The following is a 23,164-nucleotide window of genomic DNA, read 5'->3' as shown; positions in this document are numbered from 1 at the left end:
TGGGTTGGTAAATGGACGAGGAAGCTGGTGGGGGGAGGGTGGCTCTTCAGGTGCTGTTTATCTGATGGTGATGGTAATAATAGCAACTGTAGCCAACTTCTTTCCCGTTAAGTCATCAAGAAGTAAAAATTACATTAATTACAGCACAAGCTATATCCATGATCTTACTTGATTTTAACTGTTATCCTTTAAGATTGGTAGGGGAGGCATTAATATTCTCATGGTCTCCAGTCTCAGTGGGACCTCAGCCACCTTCTGTTCCTTTAAGCTACTCTTCTGTCACAAACGACCATGATTATATCAAACCCTCTCCACTCTTGCAGAAATGTAAAGTGATGCACCACAGCTGAGATACAAGCGATGTCAGGATTTCTACATCCCCTTCTTTCTTTCCATACAGTACTCTATTAGTCAGAGTTCTCCAGAGAAACAGAATCAATAGGAAATATCTGTGTATCTGCCTGCCTGCCTGTCTGTCTGTTTGTCCTATCTGTCTGTCTATCTATTATAAGGAATTTGCTCACGTGATTATGGAAGTTGAGAAGTCCAAAGATCTGCAGTCAAGTAAGAGATGAGGAGAGCCCATGGTGTAGTTTCAGTCCAAGCCTAAAGGCATGAGAACTAGGAGAGCTGATGAAGTAAATTCCAGCTGAGTCCAGGTCGGAGTCTGAAGGCAGGAGAAGACCAGTGTCCCAGCTGGACATAGAGAGAGCGAGCCCGGCCAGAGAGAGCAAATTCTCCCTTACTCAGTCAATATGTTTTATTCAGGTCTTCAATGGATTGGAGGAGGGGTCCACCCACATTGGAGAGAGCAGTCAGCTTGACTCAGTCTGCCGATTCACATGTTAATCTCATCCAGAAACAACCCCCAGACACAACAGAATAATGTTTAACCGAATGTCTCGGCACCCTGTGGCCCAGTCATGTTGACACATAAAATTAACTATCGCAAGTAATCTGCTCCTGATTATTTTACGTGATAAGGTTATTATTATTTTAGAGTTAGGAGTACCTTAGGGGACTATTGGCTTAATAACTGTCATTTTGCAAATGAGGAAATCAAGACCCAGAAAGCCTTGTTAGTGAAGACTAGAGTCCAGATTCTTCTTTTTTTGTTGTTTTTTGTTTTTTGCCCAGGCTAGAGTGCGGTGGTGAGATCTTGGCTCACTGCAACCTCCTCCTCCCCAGTTCAAGCGATTCTCCTGTTTCAGCCTCCCGAGTAGCTGGGATTACAGGCACTTGCCACACCTGGCTAATTTTTTTTTGGTATTTTTAGTAGAGACAGAGTTTCACCGTGTTGGCCAGTCTGGTCTCGAACTCTTGACCTTAGGTGATCCACCCGCCTTGACCTCCCAAAGTGCTGGGATTACAAGTGTGAGTCACCCGCAGCCAGCTGAGTCTAGATTTTTCTGATTCCCAGTTCTTAATTCTTTCCAGGAAACTGGACTGCCTTACTTCCTGGGTTAGGAGTTCACTCAGATTGTGAATCTGGTTAAAAAAGGAGCCTCATTGTGAACACAGCCCTCCTTCCTACATTTGATATATCCTCAGCATTCGTAAATGCATTCCAGAGACAGGTTATTGCCTTAGTTGTGTATGTCCTCCTTTTGAGTGGAGGATTGTTGGTGGCAGACTGAGGCAGCCTGGAAAAACTGACATCACCAGTTGAGAGTGATACGTTTTGGAACAAATCCAGTTTTTTTTTTTTTTTTGAGACGGAGTCTCACTCTGTCGCCCAGGCTGGAGTGCAGTGGCATGATCTCGGCTCACTGCAAGCTCCGCCTCCCGGGTTCACACCATTGTCCTACCTCAACCTCCCAAGTAGCTGGGACCACAGGCGCCCACCACCACGCCCAGCTAACTTTTTGTATTTTTAGTAGAGATGAGGTTTCATCGTGTTAGCCAGGATGGTCTCGGTCTCCTGACCTCGTGATCCGCCCACCTTGGCCTCTCAAAGTGCTGGGATTACAGGCGTGAGCCACCGCGCCCAGCCGGAACAAATCCAGTTCTAAATTAAATTAAAATCAGATTCACAGTGTTTCCTTTGACTGCTTCTTTTAAGGCCAAAACTCTGAAGAAATGCATTGTGAGAATCTGTGAAGCTTGGAGAGGATTCTGGGAAGATGGTGGAGTAGGAATCGATGTCTTCTACTTAGACAACAGCTGCAGTGGAAGTATCTGTATGGCGTAACTGTTTTGGAACTCTGGAGTCTATTGAAGGCTTGCCACTTCGAAGGGAATGCTTGTACGTTAGATTGTGGTTACTTTTGGTCAGTGCAGCTCTTAGCACAGTAGCAGGTACCCATCCTCCATTTGCAGGCCTATAGCAGGCAGCTGAATGTGTGTTCCTAGAGCTTATAGAAACCAAGGTGGGCAAAAAGGACCGTGTCTTCCAGATATCAGGGATCTGTGCTCTGATGGCTGATGCTGCTTCTGATCGCAGAAGTACCACGAAGTAAGAGAGCCTCAGGAGGCTCTCCGTTGTTGCAAGCCCATCCCCCGCTGACTGAAGTTGCTTCCAGGGGATTTAAAGGGCTGGTACTTTTTTACCCCTTCATTTTTCCCTTTTTCCTTTCTCGGGAATCAGACATTGAAGACCAGGACATTCAAAACTGCTAATACAGGGAAATTTAGAAAGTTACCACACCTGCCCAGAGGAAGGCACAGGCTCAGAAAAGACCTGAGAAGACCTTAAGTTTAAACCTCAGGGTGATCCTTTGCACAGAGACAGTCTATAACAACACCAAAAACAAAAGTACAAAAATGAATAACACAGCAAACCCTGAGGAAGGGGCGAGTCTGGTTTCCAGAGGTACATTATTAGATTTAAGTATCCACTTTTCGACAAAAGGTCACAAGGCGTCTGGGCGTGGTGGCTCACGCCTGTAATCCCAGCACTTTGGAAGGCCAAGGCTGGTGGATCATGACGTCGGGAGATCGAGACCATCCTGGCTAACGGTGAAACCCCGTCTCTACTAAAAATACAAAAAAATTAGCCAGGTGTGGTAGTACTGTCCTGTAGTCCCAGCTACTCAGGAGGCTGAGGCAGGAGAATGGCGTGAACCCGGGAGGCGGAGCTTGCAGTGAGTCGAGATCACGCCACTGCACTCCAGCCTGGGTGACAGAGTGAGACTCTGTCTCAAAAAAAAAAAAAGGTCACAAGGCAAACAATAAAGTATGGCCCATCGAAAGGAAAAAAATGAATGTCAGAATCTGTCTCTGACTAAGACCATGTGACAGATCTGTTAGGCAGAGACCAAAACAACTGTCTTAAAGATGCCCAGAGAACTAGAGGAAGAGACAGGGAGACCGTCAAGAAAACAACGTATGGATAAAAAGAAAACCTAAAGGGAAACCAAAAAGAAATTCTGGAGATGAAAAATATGCTAGAGTGATTCAAAGGCAGATTTGAACAGGTAGAGGAAAGAATCAGTGAATCCGAAGATAGGACAGTGGAAATTTTTGAGTCTGAGGAACAGAAAAACAGAAGAAAAATAAAGAGACGGAGGGACCTTGGGGACACTCAAATGGAGCAACATACACACTGTGGAAGTCTGAGAGGGAGAAGAGATAGAGAGTGGGTCAGAGAGAATATTTCAAGCAGTGATGACTGAAAACTTCCCAAATTTGGTGAAATGCGAATAGAAACATCCAAGAAGCTCAACAAACTGAAAGTAGGATGAACTGAAAGAGACCCACACCGAGATATAATCCAACTGTAGAAAGCCAAAGACAGAATCTTGAAAACAGCAAGAGAGTGACTCATCACATACAAGGGATCCTCAGTAAGTTTGTCAGCAGAAACCTCATCAGAAACTTTGGAGGCCAGAAGGCAGTGGGCTGATACATTCAAAGTGCTAAAAGAAAACTGTTGGCTGGGCCTGGTGGCTCGCACCTGTAATCCCAGACTTTGGGAGGCTGAGGCGGGTGGATTACCTGAGGTTTGAAGTTCGAGTCCAGCCTGACCAACATGGTGAAACCCCGTCTCTACTAAAAATACAAAAATTAGCCAGGCGTGGTGGCGCGTGCCTGTAATCCCAGCTACTTGGGAGACTGAGGCAGGAGAAACACTTGAACCCAGGAGGGGAGGTTGCAGTGAGCCAAGATCATGCTATTGTATTCCAGCCTGGGCAACAACAATGAAAGTCTGTCGCAAAATTAAAAAAAAAAAGGCAGGGTCTTGAGGAGATATTTGTACACCCATGTTCATAGCAGCATTATTCACACTAACTGAAATTGTGGAATCAACCACAGTATCCATTGACAGATAAATGGACAGAGGAATGAAATGTAGTATACACATACAATGGAATATTTAGCCTTAAAAACTAAGGAAATTCGGCCAGGCGCAGTGGCTCATGCCTGTAATCCCACCACTTTGGGAAGCTGAGGTGGGCGGATCACAAGGTCAGGAGTTAAAGACCAGCCTGGCCAGCATGATGAAACCCAAACCCCATCTCTACTAAAATACAAAAATTAGCCGAACGTGGTGGTGAGCACCTGTAATCCCAGCTACTTGGGAGGCTGAGGCAGGAGAATCACTTGAACCTGGGAGGCAGAGGTTGCAGTGAGCTGAGATCGTGCCATTGCACTCTAGCCTGGGCAATAGAGTGAGACTCCGTCTCAAAAAAATAAATAAATAAATAAAAAACAAGTAAAGAAATTCATACGGAAGCTATAATATGGATGAATTTTGAGGACATTATACTTAGTAAAATAAGCCAGTGGCAAAAATGTAAATACTGTAAGATTCACTTACATGGGGTACTTAGAGTAGTCAAAATCATCAAGACAGAAAGTAGAGTGGTGGCAGCCAGAGGCTGGGAGAGGGAATGGGGAATTGTTTGATGGGCACAGTGCTTCAGTTTTGAATTGTGGAGATGGATGGCAGTGATGGTTGTATGGTATGAACGTACTTACTACCACTGAACTGTACACTTAAAAATGGTTAAGATGGGCATGGCACAGTGGCTCACACCTGTAATCCCAGCACTTTGGGAGGCTGAGGTGGGCGGATCACCTGAGGTCAGGAGTTCAAGACCAGCCTGACCAACATGGTGAAACCCTGTCTCTACTAAAAATACAAAATTAGCTGGGTGTGGTGGCGCATGCCTGTAATCTCAGTTACTCGAGAGACTGAGGCAGGAGAATTGCTTGAACCTGGGAGGCGGAGGTTGTGGTGAGTTGAGACTGTGCGATTGCACTCCAGCCCGGGCAACAAGAGCAAAAATAAAAAAAATGGTTAAGATGTCAAGTTCTTGGATCTATAGAAAAAAAATGGTTAAGATGGTAAGTTCTTGGGTCTGTAGAAAAAAATGGTTAAGATGGCAAATCTTAGGTATATTTTATCACAGTAAAAATTGGGAAAAAAGAATCTGTGAGGTTCGTATACCTGTTACTTCAGTTAAAACTTTTGCTTTCCTGCTTATATTAGCAAATATTATGTTTATAGCCCTTAATAAATATTTTTGGAAGACGAGATTAATTGGATGAGCAGATAAGTGTGTCTTAGGTTTTGGAAGAAATATTTATATTTTACAGAATATATAAGACAGAGTCTCTATAGTTAATACCTTCTTGGGCCCATGCATGTAGAGAGAGTTCTCACTGAGAGCTTAGCAGGGCGTTTCCTGTGGAAACCCTCTGTGTTGTGTGCCAGTCATGCTGGTTGACTTGTGTTGGCAAATCGTGAAGCACAGCAGAGTGTATATTCTGTGTCTGTGTTTGTGTGTTTATATCTTTTACTTACACATTGTATAATCTCTAAAGAAAAACCAGGTAAATTAAGGCCATCTCCATGTAATGTATGAGTCTTTCTTGGAATTTGGAAAAAAAAATATTAAATATCAGTATCACTATAACCTGTTTTTATCCTTTTCTGTTATACTTTAGGACCTAAAGTGATCCAGACTTCTGTGGCTAATTTTTCACTAAATAATAGCAAAAAGGTAAGACTGGGTCTGAGTGGCAGCTGGGTGATGGGGTACAGTATAAACCTCAGGTCACTGAGAAATTGTTCTGCTTGGAGTCTTTAAGGTAGCCTGCCCTTGCCTTGGCTTCTCAGGCAGCACACATTTCGTCTTCCATTGTCAGCTGCTGGCCTCTGGGTTCTTGTTTGCTGAAGTTGCCATTTCTGCTGTAACAAACATCTCAGTACTTAGGAAGATGGTGGTATTACCTCTTAGGGAGCAGTTGTTCATTTCCGAAGAGTGGTTAACTCATCCTGATTCCTTGCTTCTGTAAGTCCTATCAGATTGTAATTTTTAATAGTGATACCACTTAGGTGTCTCATCTTTCTCATATTTGCCCAGGTTAAGAATTGGCCTCTGTCAGGTTTCTGATGGTACAGTTCTTTCTAATGATTACTTTGTATTCCTTGTGTGAACTCAGTTTAAATGAAAAATCCTTTAAAAAAATGCACCTTAACTTGGCCGGGCAAGGTGGCTCATGCCTGTAATCCCAGCACTTTGGGAGGCTGAGGCGGGCAGATCACGAGGTCAGGAGATGGAGACCATCCTGGCTAACACGGTGAAACCCCATCTCTACTAAAAATACAAAAAAATTAGCTGGGCGTGGTGACGGGCACTTGTAGTCCCAGCTACTCAGGAGGCTGAAGCAGGAGAATTGGTTGAACCCGGGAGGCGGAGCTTGCAGTGAGCCAAGATTGTGCCATTGCACTCCAGCCTGGGTGACAGATTGAGACTCCATCTCAAAAAAAAAAAAAGCCTTAACTTTTTACCACCTTTGGAGAAAAACAGAGGTTCTTTCAATTGGATAATTTTGGTTTCCTTGAATAAATGCTAACTTGTGAGAGCCTGGACAAGTAAACCTTTTTTTGTGTGTGAAATATAACTTTATCTATAAACTGAACACAGTTGCCCTGCATCTTTGAGGCACTATGATATGTGTAGTTTAAATCTGATTGTATGACCCCAAATCCCCCTTCCCTCTGTTCTCACACTTCCCTGCTAGTTTTCTACCCTTATAATTTTGCAAAAAGGCAAAAGAAGAAAAAGTACTAAAACTTTACACCGTTTGATTCTTCTCTTTGCTACTGCTAGTTTGAAAGGGCCCTCTGCATAGTCTGTCTTCACATTTCCTTTACATTGCTTTATTTTCTTTCACTGTTGACCTGATGATCTGATTTGAAGAGGTGCTGCCATAGACTTTCCTGGTAGTAGTTCATCTTTTACAGTTTCAGTCTCTCAGGATGTGAGTCTTTTTTGACACTGAACATAGCAGCCGTTCCACTGAACTGACTTGCTTCCAAGAGACCATCCTCACTTCACTAAGACAGTAGCTCATTCCTGGAGAGATTTTCTGCCTTGATGGTTTTTAGGCAAGTCTTTAGTCTTAGGGAGTTTTATTGAGACCCTGATAGAAGTATTAAGACCCAAAAACAAATTCATTTGAGACTAGCCTGGGCAACATAGGGAGATTGTCTCTACAACAAATTTAAAAATAAGCTGGGTGTGGTGGGGCATACCTGTTGTCCCAGCTACTTGGGAGGCTGAAGTGGGAGGACCGCTTGATCCTGAGAGGCTGAGGCTGCAGTAAGCCATGATTGCACCACTGCACTCCAGCCCTGGGTGACAGAGCACCACCCTGTCTCAAAAAAATAAAAAATAAAAAAAACACATTCACCTCCAAAGACGATGCATTCAAATAACGCTTTTCTTTGGAACCATGGGTGGGCTGCTTCAGTGAATCTCTCTGTGGTCGACTGTTATTAAACACCAATATTACGTCTTTCATAAGATACTGCAGAAGAATCATTGACAACATTTGTCACCTCTAATTTTTCTCCCCAGGGGTGTTAAGACTTTTCTTTCAGAAATATAAAAATAGCAGACATCAAAGAGCAATTTGCCTGGCATATGGATACTAAAGAAATGATTCTTGGCTGGGTGCGGTGGCTCACGCTTGTAATCCCAGCACTTTGGGAGGCCAAGGTGGGCTGATCATGAGGTCAGGAGTTCGAGACCAGTCTGATTCACAGACAGTGAAACTCCGTCTCTACTAAAAATACAAAAATTAGCTGTGTGTGGTGGCAGGTGCCTATAATCCCTGCTATTTGGGAGGCTGAGGCAGGAGAATCACTTGAACCTGGGAGGCAGAGGTTGCAGTGAGCCGAGATCACATCCCTGCTCTCCAGCCTGGGCAACAGAGCTAGACTCCCGTCTCAAAAAATAATAATTCTTGAGATATGTTATCTTGTAACTATGAAAGCGTTCCTTTGGTGTTCTTTATTGTCTTATTATGTATCTCATTCTGCTCATTTTACTCTTTTTCCAAGATGGCTTTTTCCTTGGTATTTAAGTAAGTATGTTGTCCCCAAGGGTCCAAATGTGGAAAGAGGTTTCTGTGCGAGACAGACATGAATTGGAGCTGGAAGTTAGTCCTTTCTTCTTCTGGAAGGCAGAATGTCATTTATGTTGTTGAAAGGAAAACCTCATGGCCGGGTGTGATGGCTCACGCCTGTAACCTAGCACGTTGGGAGGCCAAGGAGGGCGGATCATGAGGTCAGGAGATCGAGACCATCCTGGCTAACATGGTGAAACCCCATCTCTACTAAAAATACAAAAAATTAGCTGGGCATGGTGGCCGGCGCCTGTAGTCCTGGCTACTCAGGAGGCTGGGGCAGGAGAATGGCCTGAACCCAGGAGGCAGAGCTTGCAGTGAGCCGAGATCACGTCACTGCACCCCAGCCTGGACGACAGAGCGAGACTCTGTCTCAAAAAAAAGAAAAAGGAAAACCTCACATATTTCTGTTTCAGAGCTAACACTCAAGCCTTTTTTGCTAAAAGTAAAGTTTGTGTGTTAACATGATGAGGTATTTGGTAAACTCAATGAAAAGGTCACATGGATTACTTTGTTTTTTTTTCTTCAGCTAAAGCCAATTCAAATACTTTCAAATCCACTGTCTACATACAATCAGCAACTATGGCTGACATGTGTTGTTGAGTTGGATCAATCAAAAGGTATGGAGCTTGACATTTTGGGATGATTTTTCTTTGTACGAAGAAACATCGTATTTTAGATGTTGACTTCAGAATATTGGGACAAGTGCTCAAAGATAGATGTATGGGGATGTCCATTATTATAGCAACAAATTGGAAACCCCTTAAATGTCTTCCAGTGGGAGAGAAAGTTACGACCGATACACATCCTCCGTAGAGTCCGGGTCAGCTTAGCTCAGTGGCTGCATGGTGTTGGCACTACAGCTGCCAGCCTTTTCCGGTGAGGATCTGGGAGAGGATTAAGACCTGATGCCCTAAAGTAATGGTTCTGGCCCCCCAGGGACACTTGCCAATGTCTTGAGACAATTTTGTCACAAATGGAGAGGAGGAGGGAGTACTCCTTGCATCTAGTGGGTAGAGGGCAGAGATGCCGACACCTCCCCCCCACTTCCACAACAAGGAATTATCTGGCCCAAAATGTCAGTGATACAGAGGCTGAGAAACCCTCCCCTAATGCATCCATTGTTCAGGATGAGTTAGCTTCTGTCAATCTACAGTGGCGCTAGATTTATATCATCCTGGGGAGAATGGAGAAGAGACCCAAATCATTTTCTGTTCTGTGGTTCACATGAGACACTGTGGTTGAGAAAAAATTTGAAAAGATAACCCCATGACCCCAGTAAATGAAGTGAAACAAATATATATTACAAAAAAATTATCCCCTCTTTGTACCATTTCAGAAAGCAAAAAATTCACATTACTAGGTATTCGTATGTCTAGAAAATGTTCTGGAAGGATAGACACAAAATATGAATTGTGATTATCTCTAGGTGGTGAAATTCTTAGTGTTTAATCCATCTTTATATTTTGTTATGATTTGTTAAATGAGAATATAATTGGAAAAACCTGTAATTAGAAGAAATAAGAAATCCGTTTCTATTTTTGGTATTGAATTTGTTAAGTTAAAAATGTATGTGAGAAATTAAAAATATAAGTTCATTAGCCATGAAATATTTACCCTCTTTTTGTGTGTGAAGTGGAAGTGAAACTGATGGATCTGAAGTGTAAGTTTTGACATAGACCCCCTGGGTGTTGGGTTGGAATCTAATGGAAAGGCTTTGTTTGCTGGGCAATTAAGAGATTTTCAAATGTGCTGAGGCCAGTGTGGCCTAAGGACCTTACGGGCTTTCTGTCTTTTCCTGGCTCCAAGGTCATTACAGAGCCAGGAAGGCACCTTCGTAGGTGTGATGTGCCTGGCATGGTCTCTAACACTGAATTTTTTTCTTTTGTAGAAACTTCCATTAAGACAAGCTTTCCCATGACTGTTAAAGTCGATGGTGTAGCTCAAGATGGAACCACGATGTACATTCATAACAAAGTTCACAACCGGACAAGGACCCTCACATGTGCAGGGGTGAGTGTGTGGGGCGAGCCCTACAGTCAGTCCTCAGGCTGCGTACACATTTAATTGTAGAAGATAGCATGGTAAGAGGCTTTGAGAAATTGTTCTTAAGTGAAAAAAATGGAGTCGTAGCAAAGATGGCATGAGAAAACTTACTTATTTTTATAGGTGGATACCCTTGAAAATTCTTACAAACGTACACATGCATTCACACATCCATAGTGCATGCACACATGACTGCCGGCCACCCTGAGCATATATGGTACTTGTTTTTACTGTGTGTGTGAACTCCTGCCCAGTGTGTCCCTAATGAATGTTATGGGCTGCCACCTCATACGAACGTCTGCCACCGGCTGTGGTCACTCGTTTTTTGTTTTGTTTTGTTTTGAGATAGGTTTTTGCTCTGTCACCCAGGCTGGAGTGCAGTGGCACAATCACAGCTCACTGCAGTCTCAAACTTCTGGGCTCAAGCAGTTCACCTGCCTTAGCTTCCCAAGTATCTGGGACTACAAGTGTGTGCCACCAGGCCTAATTTTCCATGGTAACTCTTGACTGAGGCTTTGGGTTGTTCCCAGCCGTGTGATGCATGCCCTGATCTGACTGTGTGAAGCTGAATACCTGGGCCTCTTGGGGGTCAGGGGCCTACCTTTTTGAGCATCTGCTTCAGAGTACAGTATGGCTGAGGGATAGGAAACCTGGGGTCCAGAGTGGGGAACGAGCCCTCACGTTTGATTTCATTGACACTGTATTCTATTCCGAGTCCAGAGAATCAGAACCAGATCCGTGCGATATAGCAAGGAGTCCACCTCAGACACAACAGGTTATTGGCAGCGTGGAGAACTTGGAGAGCATCAAAACAGGGCAATGCATTTTCTTATAGGATTAGAAAATTAACGTCAGAAGCCGCATGGCAAGTAGTTTCTCTGCTAGGTGTCATGCCAAGTACCGTCCACTCACTGTCTCATTCGATCCTCTCAGCAGGTCCATGAAGTAGAAACTACTATTAGAGCCTGTTTTGTAGAAGAAGAAACTGAGGCTTAGAGAGGTCTAAATCATTGCCCAAGGTAACACAGATAATAAGTGGAGTGCCTAGGATTTAAACCTGTGCCCTTTTATTCTGAAGCTTGTGTCCTTGACCACCATGCATACTGCCTAGTTACTAGTGATACGTATACTGGCCCTGTGTTTCCTAGCAAGAAAGAATTCAAGGACTGGGCCCGGTGGCTCATGTGTATAATCCCAGCACTTTGGGAGGCCAAGGTGGGAGGATCATGTGGGACTGGCCTCTCATTCTGCATCCAGGGACTGAGTCAGCTTCCAAAGTGTATTTTCCCCATCTATAGAGTTGGGATCAAGCCTTCCTGCCTGCCTTAGGAAAGCAGTAAAGATCAAGGTGAACAACATATGTGAGTGTGCCTTATGTGTGCAGCATGAGGCATCCCTTTGTCCCCCATTGAGGCCTGTGTGTGGGAGGGGTGCGATCAGTACTGCTGAAGGGATAACAGGTGTGAGTGTCAGACAGGACCATGGCCCAAGAAGCTGCTCTCTTCCCATACGAGGACCTGGCGGCCACTCGCACCTGGAGAGCTTGATGACACCCACCTTGTTACGCTGCCTCTCAGATTGAGGCTCAGTGGACCATTAGTCAGGGGTTACTTATTTGGAGCTGGTGAGACCCATCGTCCTGGTTTGCCTGCACTGAGTGGTTTCTCAGCACCTAGGACTTCTTGTTTTAAAATCGGGACAAGTGGGTTGCCCTACCTAAAGCCTTTGCTTAAGCGGGGCCAGGCTGCCAGGGTACTGGCTGGCCTGCACTTGCTTCTTGGATGTGCCCACCGTACTGTGCACCTTGAGAATGGCCCTTCAGTGCGTCTTCATGGTTTCCTCCCTCTTCATTGTTGGCCCTACCTCAGTTTATGCTGTGTCACCCCTTAGGATTATCTTGCTTCTGTTCCCTCTCTACTCAGGTCTCTCTCTAACCCTACAAGGAGCATTGCCCTGGCTTTAAAAAACATGGAATTTTTACATTACAGAGATATTTACCACACTCATATGCTTTTTTTTTTTCTTAAACACAGTCTTGCTATGTTGCCCAGGCTGGCTTTGAACTCCTGGGCTCAAGCAATCCTCCTGCTTCAGCCTCCCAAGTAGCTAGGATGACAGGTGTTCACCACCGTACCTGACTTGCTTTTTTTTTTTTTGCTGTAAAGAAAAGCCATTGTCTGACGTAGGTAGTAGCAAGGCTTTCCACACCTTGCAGGTGAGAAAGCTGTGGTACCATCATGTGATTTTCAGAGGTACATCATAGTCAGCAGCAGAACCGTGGTTTGAACTTTGGATGCCAGAATCTTTGGTGTAGTTTTTTTAAACTCATAAGTATATGCAGCCTGAGATATAGCTCTTTTGTTAATTAAAACATCCCTGAAAAGTGAGACAAATTCTTGAACTCGCAAGAGATGTTTGTCTACCCAGCAAAAATGTGTTTACAAATTTTAAGCCATCCCTTCCTGCATAGTCCTTAGCCACCCCTGCCTCTACGCCTCATCCTGTGACCCAACTGCCGGAGGGGAAAGGTGAAGTTAGTTTTGCCGAGAACGTGGATCACACACTTGCCCAGAGGGCAGGCAGCAGATTCCAATGAGAGCTGATCAGGTGGAAAGGAAGCCTTGGCTTGCCTTTCCAATGTGATGAAAATAGCAGATGACCTGTGCTTCTGGCATAGGAGAGTGGGAGGAGGGCACCTTTAGCCCCTTCGCAGGGCAGCCCCTCCTTGCGGAGCACTGTGGGCTTCGGTGCAGGCCCAGGGCTGCCAGTGGGCTGAAGTGTTTTGTGAGTTGAGATGGTGACCTTGGTGCTGCCTTCAGCCCCCTGCACACTCCGCTCCTCTTCTTTCTCCCCGTTCCCTTAGGTCAGCACCCCACTGTGTTACCCAACTCCACTCCTCGTCCTCCTCCCTGACAGTTGTCCTCTTGCCTTTTTGTTTGTTTGTTTTTGAGATGGAGTTTTGCTCTTGTTGCCCAGGCTGGAGTGCAATGGTATAATCTTGGCCCACTGCAACCTCCGCCTCTCAGGTTCAAGGGATTCTCCTGCCTCAGCCTCCTGAGTAGCTAGGATTACAGACGCCTGCCACCACGCCCAGCTGATTTTTGGTACTTTTAGTAGAGACGGGATTTCACCATGTTGGCCAGGCTGGCCTTGAACTCCTAGCCTCAAGTGATCCGCCTGCCTTGGCCTCCCAAAGTGCTGGGATTACAGGCATGAACCACCACGCCTGGCCACCCTTTGTCTTTTTAAGGCTGCTGTGTAAAACCCACACCTGTTTTCTTACCTGACCTCAGACATTCGAGGCTTGACCAGTCATTGGAGTGATGCCCTATTAGAAAGCCAGAGAACCACCCATTTGCTCTGGGCAGCAGCAGGATGGTGGAGAGCGATATTCCGAAAGGCAGGGCCAGGGCCAAGCTTGCTGGGGAGGAGTGGCCGGCTCTGTGTGCGTGGCCAGTGGGTGCACCTCTGTATCCCTGCATGAGGGTTTGTCCTCCCTGCCACTCTGGAAAGGGATAACAAAGCAGAGGAGACCTAGCTTTTAATTCTAAAGGACAAAAGGAAGGAGCTCTTGACAACAGTGCCGCACTTGCTGCTGTGCACACAGCCTTTGCTTTGACTTGGAGTGGAGGGTGGAGGGTGCAGGATGGAGAGGAAAGAGGGCTCCATGTATAGAGTGACAGGTTAAAAAGAGAGAAAGAAAAATAGGTAATTCACTCTGTTTATTACTACAACAGTCGCAAAATTGGGCCAGGGAGGACAAATTAGGTCGCAGTGTCGGCGCTGACGTGTCTTAGCTTACGTTTCCCCCGTGTTCTAGTGTTACATATTTATGGAAATGTCAGGCTTGCATTGCACTGTTAACTTTCTTACACAGTGACTTATTTTCAGTCATCCAAAGTAGAAAAGATTCTAATTGGTGTAAATCATATATTATGTTTCCGAAAATACCCATTTGGTTCATTCTTTCTAGGAACTGTTTGGCTGGCATCTGACTTTCTCTGGGCTTTTGGAGAGTTCCCTGGAGACGATGAGTTCTGCTCATCTGCTGTTGAAATGTGTTACTTCATGGGTTATTTGGTGGGAGCGTGAGTCTTGCTTTCTTTAAAGGCAAATCGTCCTGTGTATTTGCAGAAATGTGCAGAGATTATTGTGGCTCACCTTGGCTACCTGAATTACACTCAGTATACGGTGATAGTGGGATTTGAACACCTGAAGCTCCCCATCAAGGGAATGAACTTCACAGTAAGTATACCAGCTGACTGCATGTTTCCATGGCTCATGTTCTAGTTCCCATTCTTTTGCTCAATGATTGAAATACATCTCAACATCTAAATAATGTTAATTTGGAAAGTGGAGGACATGTAAAGTTTTTAAAAATTATAGGAAAACTACAGTTTTTTAAGTATATGGAACCAAGAATAGGTTCAATAGCATAGAGACAGGGCAAACCTTAGGTGTCTTGAGATTTAGAGAAGAGAGTGTATAGTGTGTTCAGCTGCAAGGCAGTGAAGGGGTTAGCAGGTACACCCTCCTGCAGACGCAGCACCCCCTTCTCTGGCCCCTGTGAGTGGTTGTCAGTCTCTGCCTGAACTGTCGGTGAGTGGGAGGGCACTGTTCTAATTGTTACACTGTCCTTTCTTGTGTCCAGCTGAAATCTCCCCTTTCCACTCATTAGGAGTCAGTAGAACCAGCGTAGTGACGAGGAGTGGGGATTTGGACTGGACGGTGAGCTGGGTTTCTTGCCCTACCTCCATCATTGACCATGCGATTTTGTTGAGCCTCAGTTTTCTTATGTGTAAAATAGCTGCCTCATAGAGCTGTGAATATTAAATGGAGATACTAGTGGATACCTTCAAAAAAAAACAGCTTTATCAAAGTAGAAAGTTTGCCCTTTTAGTGAAAGCACACATTCAGTGGTTGGTTGGTTGTTTGTTGTTTTGAGATGGAGTCTCACTCTGTCACCAGGCTGGAGTGCCGTGGCTGCGATCTTGGCTCACTGCAACCTCCGCCTCCCGGGTTCAAGCATTTCTCCTGCCTCAGCCTCCCAAGTAGCTGGGATTACAAGTGCGTGCCACCATGCCCAGCTAATTTTTGTATTTTTAGTAGAGACGGAGTTTCACCATGTTGGCCAGGATGGTCTCAATCTCCTGACCTGGTGATCTGCCCGCCTTGGCCTCCCAAAGTGCTGGGATTACAGGCCTGAGCCACCACGTCCGGCCCATTCAGTGGTTTTTAGCACAGTCACAGAGTTGTCCAGTCATCCTGGTTCCAGAACATTTTCATTGCCTCTTAAAGAAACCTGTTAGTAGTCATTTCCCATTCCCTCCCCACAGTCCTTGGCAATCACTAACGTTCTCTCTGTCCCCATGGATTTGCCTGGTCTGGACATTTCACGTGAATGGAATCACGCAACATGTGGTGTTTGGTGACTGGCTGCTTTCACTTAGTGAAAGCAATGATGTCTCAGGGTCCATCCAGGTTGTCGCGGGCTCCGTACTTCACTCCTTCATTTTGCTAAACGATACTTTGTTGTATTGCTAGACCACATTTTGTTGATCCGTTCATCAGTTGATGGGCATTTGGGTTTTGTCCCATTTTTTGGCTGGTGTGAATAATGCTGTTGTGAACTACACAAAATGAGTTTTCTCCTCTGTCTACCCTATAGCCCTTTGAAGGCGGCCGTCTCCTCCCCTCTGAAATGGTTCTTTTCTTTCACAGTGTGCTAGGGATGTGACCTGTGCACCCCTCTGGCTCCAGGTTTCCTTCCTGAAGCTGCCCCAGTCCCCCGGCTGCAGTGGCAGGGGTTCCTGATGTGGAAGGAGCAGGTGGCCCTGGGCTGTGCTGCTGGGACACCTGAGCTGGCTCTCTCTCACGAGTGGCCTCTTCCTTTCCGCCCTTTGCCTCAGCCAGCCTTTCCAGATCTTTTGGATCTGAATCTGGGGTCTGGTCTTTGCAGTCTGAATGATCTCCTGGATCTTTGTCCTCAGAGAATCTGATTAGTATTCTGCTTGTGTCCTCCGGTTCATGGTGCCGGGGGGGATCCCAGATGGGGTCTGAGGCAGGTGCACTGAGCTTAGGCATACTTTGATGTAGTCCTTTGCTAACCATCTGTGCTTTAGACTTGGCTATTTCAGAATCATTCTGATTCAACAGTGCAGACAAACAAGGGACCTCTCCCTTCCATCATCTTCTTTATTAGAACATCATCTCCTACAAGCCTTTTATGGTTCTCAGCACCTTTCTCCAGAGGCTGTAGTTCATTCTGACCCTATTCCATGGGTGTGGGCCACTGTTTTCTTTGCCTTTGTGGTTTTTGTCCTTCCATCTTTTGTATCTGTTTATTTCCTCTTAAAGTTGTTCCTGAAGAATTTGGTACGTATCTTAGGTAAACTAGGTACATGCCATTCTGCCGTTGCTGATGGAAGGCAAGTGATACAATATTGTTGTGGGGCTCAAAAAGGAATGGGTTCAAAAGACGTTACCGTGGGAACCACTCACCTTGAATTACAGCACAGCCAGAGCCTCATTTCTGGTGGCACTCTTCAGCATCTGGAAAGACAGTCCTTAAGACCCTTGGGGATTTGTTAGGGATGTCACCAAAGATTTTTCTGCATTTTTGTACATTTCATTTCCCTAGCAGCCAGCATAGCACCCAGCAGCTGCTAGGCTTGCAATAGATATGTATTGGTTGAATGAAAGAACAGCAATACAGCACCTTGCAATTTCAGAAATTCACATGGCAACAGACTTCTGAAATTACGTTCATCCTTGCTATAAAGCAAAGATTAGAGAGTTCAAGAATGAATGCCCTTTATTTTTTATTTTTATTTTTTTTGAGATGGAGTCTCGCTCTGTCACCCAGGCTGGAGTTCAGTGGCATGATCTCGGCTCACTACGACCTCCGCCTCCCGGGGTTCACGCCATTCTCCTGCCTCAGCCTCCCGGGTAGCTGGGACTACAGGCGCCCGCCACCACGCCCGGCTAATTTTTTGTATTTTTAGTAGAGATGGGGTTTCACCGTGTTAGCCAGGATGGTCTCGATCTCCTGACCTCGTGATCCGCCTGCCTCGGCCTCCCAAAGTGCTGGGATTACAGGTGTGAGCCACTGCGCCCGGCCATGAATGCCTTTTTTTACCAATCAATCTTCATAGTTTGGGCTGGGAGCAGTAGCTTATGCCTGTAATCCCAGCACTTTGGAAACTTGATGCAGGAGGCTTGCTTGAGCCCAAGAGTTGGAGACCAGCCTGGACAACATAATGAGATCCCATCTTTGTTTTTTTGTTTTTGAGACGGAGTCTCACTGTGTCTCCCAGGCTGGAGTGCAGTGGCGCGATCTCGGCTCACTGTAACCTCTGCCTTCCGGGTTCAGGCAATTCTCCTGCCTTAGCTGTAATCCCTAGTAGCTGGGATTACAGCTACTAATAGCTGTAATAGTTCACCATGCCCTACTAATTTTCATATATTAGAGATGAGGATTTACCATGTTGACCAGGCTGGTTTCAAACTCCTGACCTCAGGTGATCAGCCTAGCTGAGACCACATCTCTAAACAAAATTTTAAAAGTTAGCCATGCGTAGTGGTGCATACCTGTAGTCCCAGCTGCTAGGGAGGCTTAGGTAGGAGGATCACTTGAACCTGGGAGTTTGAGGCTACAGCGAACTGTAATCACACCACTGCACACTCCAGCCTGGGTGACAGAGTGAGACCCTGTCTCAAAAAAAAAAAAAAAAAAAACAATGCAAATATTAAAAACAACAAATAAGATAACATGGTAGGCGAAATGCTAGGACACAAGTTTTCTCATACACATGAAAGGGGGTGTAAACTGATTTAACTTTTGGAGTAATTTAGCAGCGTATAAAAGCTTCTACTTCCATGTTCTTTTTGACTTAGTAATTCTAATTCTAGAAATTGATACTAAGGAAGTAGAAACATATACAGTGATTTATGTTCAAACCTATTCCTCAGAGTAAGAAGTTGGAAGCAATATGTATTTCAGCAGTAGATTTCTGGTTAAATAAATTAGTTCTGTAGCTACTAAAATAGTAAGTTAATAGGATAGCTAGCACAAACTATATATTGATTTAAGAAAACAAAAGCAGCTGGGCTCGGTGGCTCAAGCCTGTAATCCCAACACTTTGAGAGGCCGAGACGGGCGGATCATGAGGTCAGGAGATCGAGACCATCCTGGCTAACCCGGTGAAACCCCGTCTCTACTAAAAAAAAAAAAATACAAAAAACTAGCCGGGCGAGGTGGCGGGCGCCTGTAGTCCCAGCTACTCGGGAGGCTGAGGCAGGAGAATGGCGTGAACCCGGGAGGCGGAGCTTGCAGTGAGCTGAGATCTGGCCACTGCACTCCAGCCCGGGCGACAGAGCCAGACTCCGTCTCAAAAAAAAAAAAAAGAAAACAAAAGCGCATGAATTAGAAGTGTTTCTGTTATAGAAAACTAGATGTCTAGAAGGCTGTCTCTGGATGGTGGGATTAATGTTTAATTTCTTCTGTGTTTTCCTTTATTTACCGTAATGGCTGTTTATTATTTTTATTACCCGAAAAGAAAATTATTTGAAAACAAAACAAAAACTCCTGAGGCAACTAATATTTGAAGGGGGAAGTCCTGGGCATATGCCAGAATCCATCCGAGAACCTCAGGTGCTGGCGAGCCCTGAATGCTGCTTCTCCTGGTGTGACTCAGTATCCTCAGAGAATCACATAATCAGCGTTATGCTGGCAGCTTGTAGAGAGATGCACTAAGAAATTAGAGAACTGTATGCAAAGTGTTTCTATGTCTTTTATAAAATTATTGTTGAAGACATTGTGTTGTGAACTTTAAACCTCCAAAATTTTTTCCACATTATTATTTTTTAGAGCAATTTTAGGTTCACAGCAAAATTGAGAGGAAGGTACAGAGAGTTCCTAAATGCTCTCTCCTCCCACACATGCACAACCTCCACCATTGTCAACATCTCGCACCAGAGTGGTACATTTGTTACAGTTAATGAACTCACATTGACACACCACCCAGAGCCCACAGTTTACATAAGGATTCCCTCTTGGTGTTGTACATTCTGTAAGATCCACTATTTATAGTACCATAGGGGTTCATTTCAGTGCCCTGAAAATCCTTTGTACTCTACCTATTCATCCCTCCCTCCTCCTCAGACCCTTGGCAGCCACCTGTCTTTTTACTGTTTCTATGGTTTTGCTTTATTTATTTATTTATTTTTTTTTTTTGAGACAGTCTGTTGCCCAGGCTGGGGTGCAGTGGTGAGATCTTGGCTCACTGCATCCTCCGCCTCTCAGGTTCAAGTGATGCTCGTGCCTTAGCCTCCCGGGTAGTTGGGATTACAGGCGCATACCACTACGCCCAGCTAATTTTTGTATTTTTAGTAGAGACGGGTTTTTGCCATGTTGGCCAGGCTGGTCTCGAACTCCTGATCTCAGGTATTCCGCCTGCCTCGGCCTCCCAAAGTGCTGGGGATTACACACGTGAGCCACTGCGCCAGGCCATGGTTTTGCTTTTTCCAGAATGTCATCTAGTTGGAATCATATAGTATGTAATTTTTTCAGATTGACTTCTTTCACTAAGTTATATGCATTTTAAGTTTTTTCCATGGCTTGATTGCTCATTTCATCATGGAATAATTTCATTGTCTGGATGTACTGCAGCTTGTTTGTCCATTGGCTGAAGGACAACATCTTCGTTGCTTTTATGTTTTGACAGTTAGGAACATAGCTACTATAAACATCTGTATACAGGTTTTTCTGTGGACATAAGTTCTCAACTTTGTTTTTGTTGTTGTTTTTTTGAAACAGAATTTCATTCTTGTTGCCCAGGCTGGAGTGCAATGGCACTCAGCTCACTGCAACCTCTGCCTCCTGGGTTCCAGCGATTCTCCTGCCTCAGCCTCCCAAGTAGCTGGGATTACAGGCACCTGCCACCGTGCCTGGTTAATTTTTATATTTTTCGTAGAGACGAGGTTTCACCATGTTGGCCAGGCTGGTCTCGAACTCCTGACCTCAGGTGATCCAGCCTCTCAAGGTGCTGGGATTACACGCGTGCGCCACCTTGCCTGGCCCCAATGTTTTCAATTTCTTTGGGTAAATACCAAAAAGCAAAAACAGAATTTCTTTTGCTATTTGTTATAATGCGTTTTATTAGAGAGTGAAAGCCATGGGATGCATTACATTTCTCTCTCGGTCCTGGCTGTCAGAAATTTCAGAAATCAGTTTTTTGCCGAATTGTACTAATTACTAACATCCTGGTATGGATTTCTGGTATAATTATCTGCATTCTTTCTTCACTATTTTGCCTTTTAAAACACTTATTTCTATCTAATCTGGCTTTTTATTATAAGCTGCCTTCATTTCTTTTTGGAAGTAAACAAGTTATAATAAGTAGACACTAATGGTATTTTAGTGATGTTACTACACACCCACCAGAATGGCAGAAATAAGACAGAATATGCCGAAGCTAGCAAGGATGTGGGGCAGACGGAGCCCTTGCCCCTGCTGGGGAGCATGTAAACTGATACAGCAGAAATGCATATGTATGTTGACCAGAAGACATGCATTTAGATATTCACAGCAGCACAATTTTTTTTTTTTTTTGAGACGGAGTCTCGCTCTGTCACCCAGGCTGGAGTGCAGTGGCCGGATCTCAGCTCACTGCAAGCTCCGCCTCCCGGGTTTACGCCATTCTCCTGCCTCAGCCTCCCGAGTAGCTGGGACTACAAGCGCCCGCCATCTCGCCCGGCTAGTTTTTTATATTTTTTAGTAGAGACCAGGATGGTCTCGATCTCCTGACCTTGTGATCCGCCCGTCTCGGCCTCCCAAAGTGCTGGAATTACAGGCTTGAGCCACCGTGCCCGGCCATAGCAGCACAATTTTTAATAGCCAAACTGTAAACTGTATACTAGCAGCAAAATGAGTACATATATTCTGCTATATTTGCATAATAGAATACTATACAGCCAGGAGAATGAACTTTCACAGCTTCATGTAATGTCATGGAGGACTTTCTGAAGCATAATGTTGAATGAAATAAGCCAAATGCAAAACAGTACAGGGCGTATGATTCCGTTTATATAAATTACAAAAACAGGCAAAACTAACCGATGCTGTTCAATCAAGGTTAGTGTACCTCTGGATAGGTTAGTGGCTGGAAGGAAGCATCAAGGGAGGGGCTTCTGGGGTACTGGCGATGTTCTGTGTCCTGGTCAGAGTACCATTACACAGGTGTGTTCAATTTGTGACGTTCATTGAACTGTAATTTAGGTTACCTGTCCAATTCTTTTTTTTTTTTTTTTTTTGGAGACGGAGTCTCGCTCTATCCCCAGGCTGGAATGCAGTGGCGCGATCTCGGCTCACTGCAAGCTCCACCTCACGGGTTCACACCATTCTCCTGCCTCAGCCTCCCAAGTAGCTGGGACTACAGGCTCCCGCCACCGTGCTCAGCTAATTTTTTGTATTTTTAGTAGAGACGGGGTTTCACCATGTTAGCCAAGATGGTCTCGATCTCCTGACCTTGTGATCCACCCACCTCAGCCTCCCAAAGTGCTGGGATTACAGGTGTGAGCCACCGCGCCTGCCCGATACCTGTCCAATTCTTAATACACGTTACCTTCAGTAGGAACTTAATGGTATATGGTGTGCCTGACACATTGGAGCTGCTGCCAGTGTGGCTGCACATTTCTTGAGACAGCTCTTGCTTCTTCAGCAGTACCGTGTGTGGCTGGCCATACTGATGCAATTAACCTTTGAGAGTTTCTGTTGCTTTTGTTTTGTTTGACGTTTCCTTGGGAAATCTTTGGCCTTTGGAGTTCTGAGTTCTGCGTTGCTGGAGTCGGGGCTCCATTTCACTGAGCCTGGTGGTGCCCTTGGCTCTGATAAAAGAGCACCAGGACCACACGGACACCTTCCCCTGGTGCCACTGTTTGTTTCGCTAATCAGCTCTTCCTTGTTGATGACAATCAAATTCAGGGTAAAATGACCCTAGTTGCTTCCTGTATTAGTCTGTTTTCATACTGCTGACAAAGACATACTCAAGACTGGGAAGAAAAAGGTTAGGTTTAATTGGACGTTACGTTCCACATGGCTGTGGAGGCCTCAGAATCATGGCGGGAAGCAAAAGGCTCTTTTTACATGGCAGCAGCAAGAGAAAATGAGGAAGAAGCAAAAGTGGAAACCCCTGATAAACCAATCAGATCTCATGAGACTTATTCACTATCACGAGAATAGCACGGGAAAGGCTGGCCCCCATGATTTAATGACCTCCCCTGGGTCCCTCCCGCAACACATGGGAATTCTGGGAGATATAATCAAGTTGAGATTTGGGTGGGGGCACAGCTAAACCGTATCACTTCCCTAATGTACTGAGAGAAAATTGTCACCATGCACCCAGCGTGTTCAGATGAGGCTCTGTTTTCAGTGGAAGTTGTCTGTGCTGAGCAGATGTCTAGATGGTCGATGGCCCTTTCCTGCCTGAGCCTGTCGTGTGGGCTGTGTCTTCCATCTGGCACTGTTGTTGATGCCGTCTCCCTTTAACTCAAGAAGCTGATTTCTCTCTCCTTTTGTTCTCAACCCCATTTTCCATGAACATTTGGTTCACTGGTTTCTACTTAAATGTTTTATCTTTTTGAAGTAGAATGGTGTCTTAGTCTTTATGTTGCTGTAACTGTACATCACACACCGGGTAATTTATAAATAATACAGATTTATTCCTTACAGTTGTGGAGGGCTGGGAAGTCCAGGATC

The 23,164-nt window shown here is 45.0% G+C and overlaps 1 protein-coding gene across 4 annotated transcripts in view; it reads left to right on the top strand.

Annotated features, from left to right (window-relative positions):
* TMEM181 (transmembrane protein 181) overlaps positions 1 to 23,164 on the top strand; it is a 106,879-nt gene that overhangs the window by 39,567 nt on the left and 44,148 nt on the right. For all 4 annotated transcript variants that reach the window (XM_033234928.1, XM_033234930.1, XM_033234931.1 and 1 more), the window contains exons 3-6: positions 5,893 to 5,948; positions 8,891 to 8,981; positions 10,253 to 10,374; positions 14,542 to 14,652. In XM_033234928.1, the coding sequence (XP_033090819.1) occupies positions 5,893 to 5,948; positions 8,891 to 8,981; positions 10,253 to 10,374; positions 14,542 to 14,652 (380 nt within the window). The remainder of the gene's footprint in view (positions 1 to 5,892; positions 5,949 to 8,890; positions 8,982 to 10,252; positions 10,375 to 14,541; positions 14,653 to 23,164) is intronic.

The sequence above is a fragment of the Trachypithecus francoisi genome, unplaced genomic scaffold (genome assembly GCF_009764315.1).
Source record: "Trachypithecus francoisi isolate TF-2019V2 unplaced genomic scaffold, Tfra_2.0 Lachesis_group15, whole genome shotgun sequence".
Taxonomy (NCBI): Eukaryota; Metazoa; Chordata; class Mammalia; order Primates; family Cercopithecidae; genus Trachypithecus; species Trachypithecus francoisi.
This window is presented reverse-complemented; position numbering and strand designations above follow the sequence as displayed.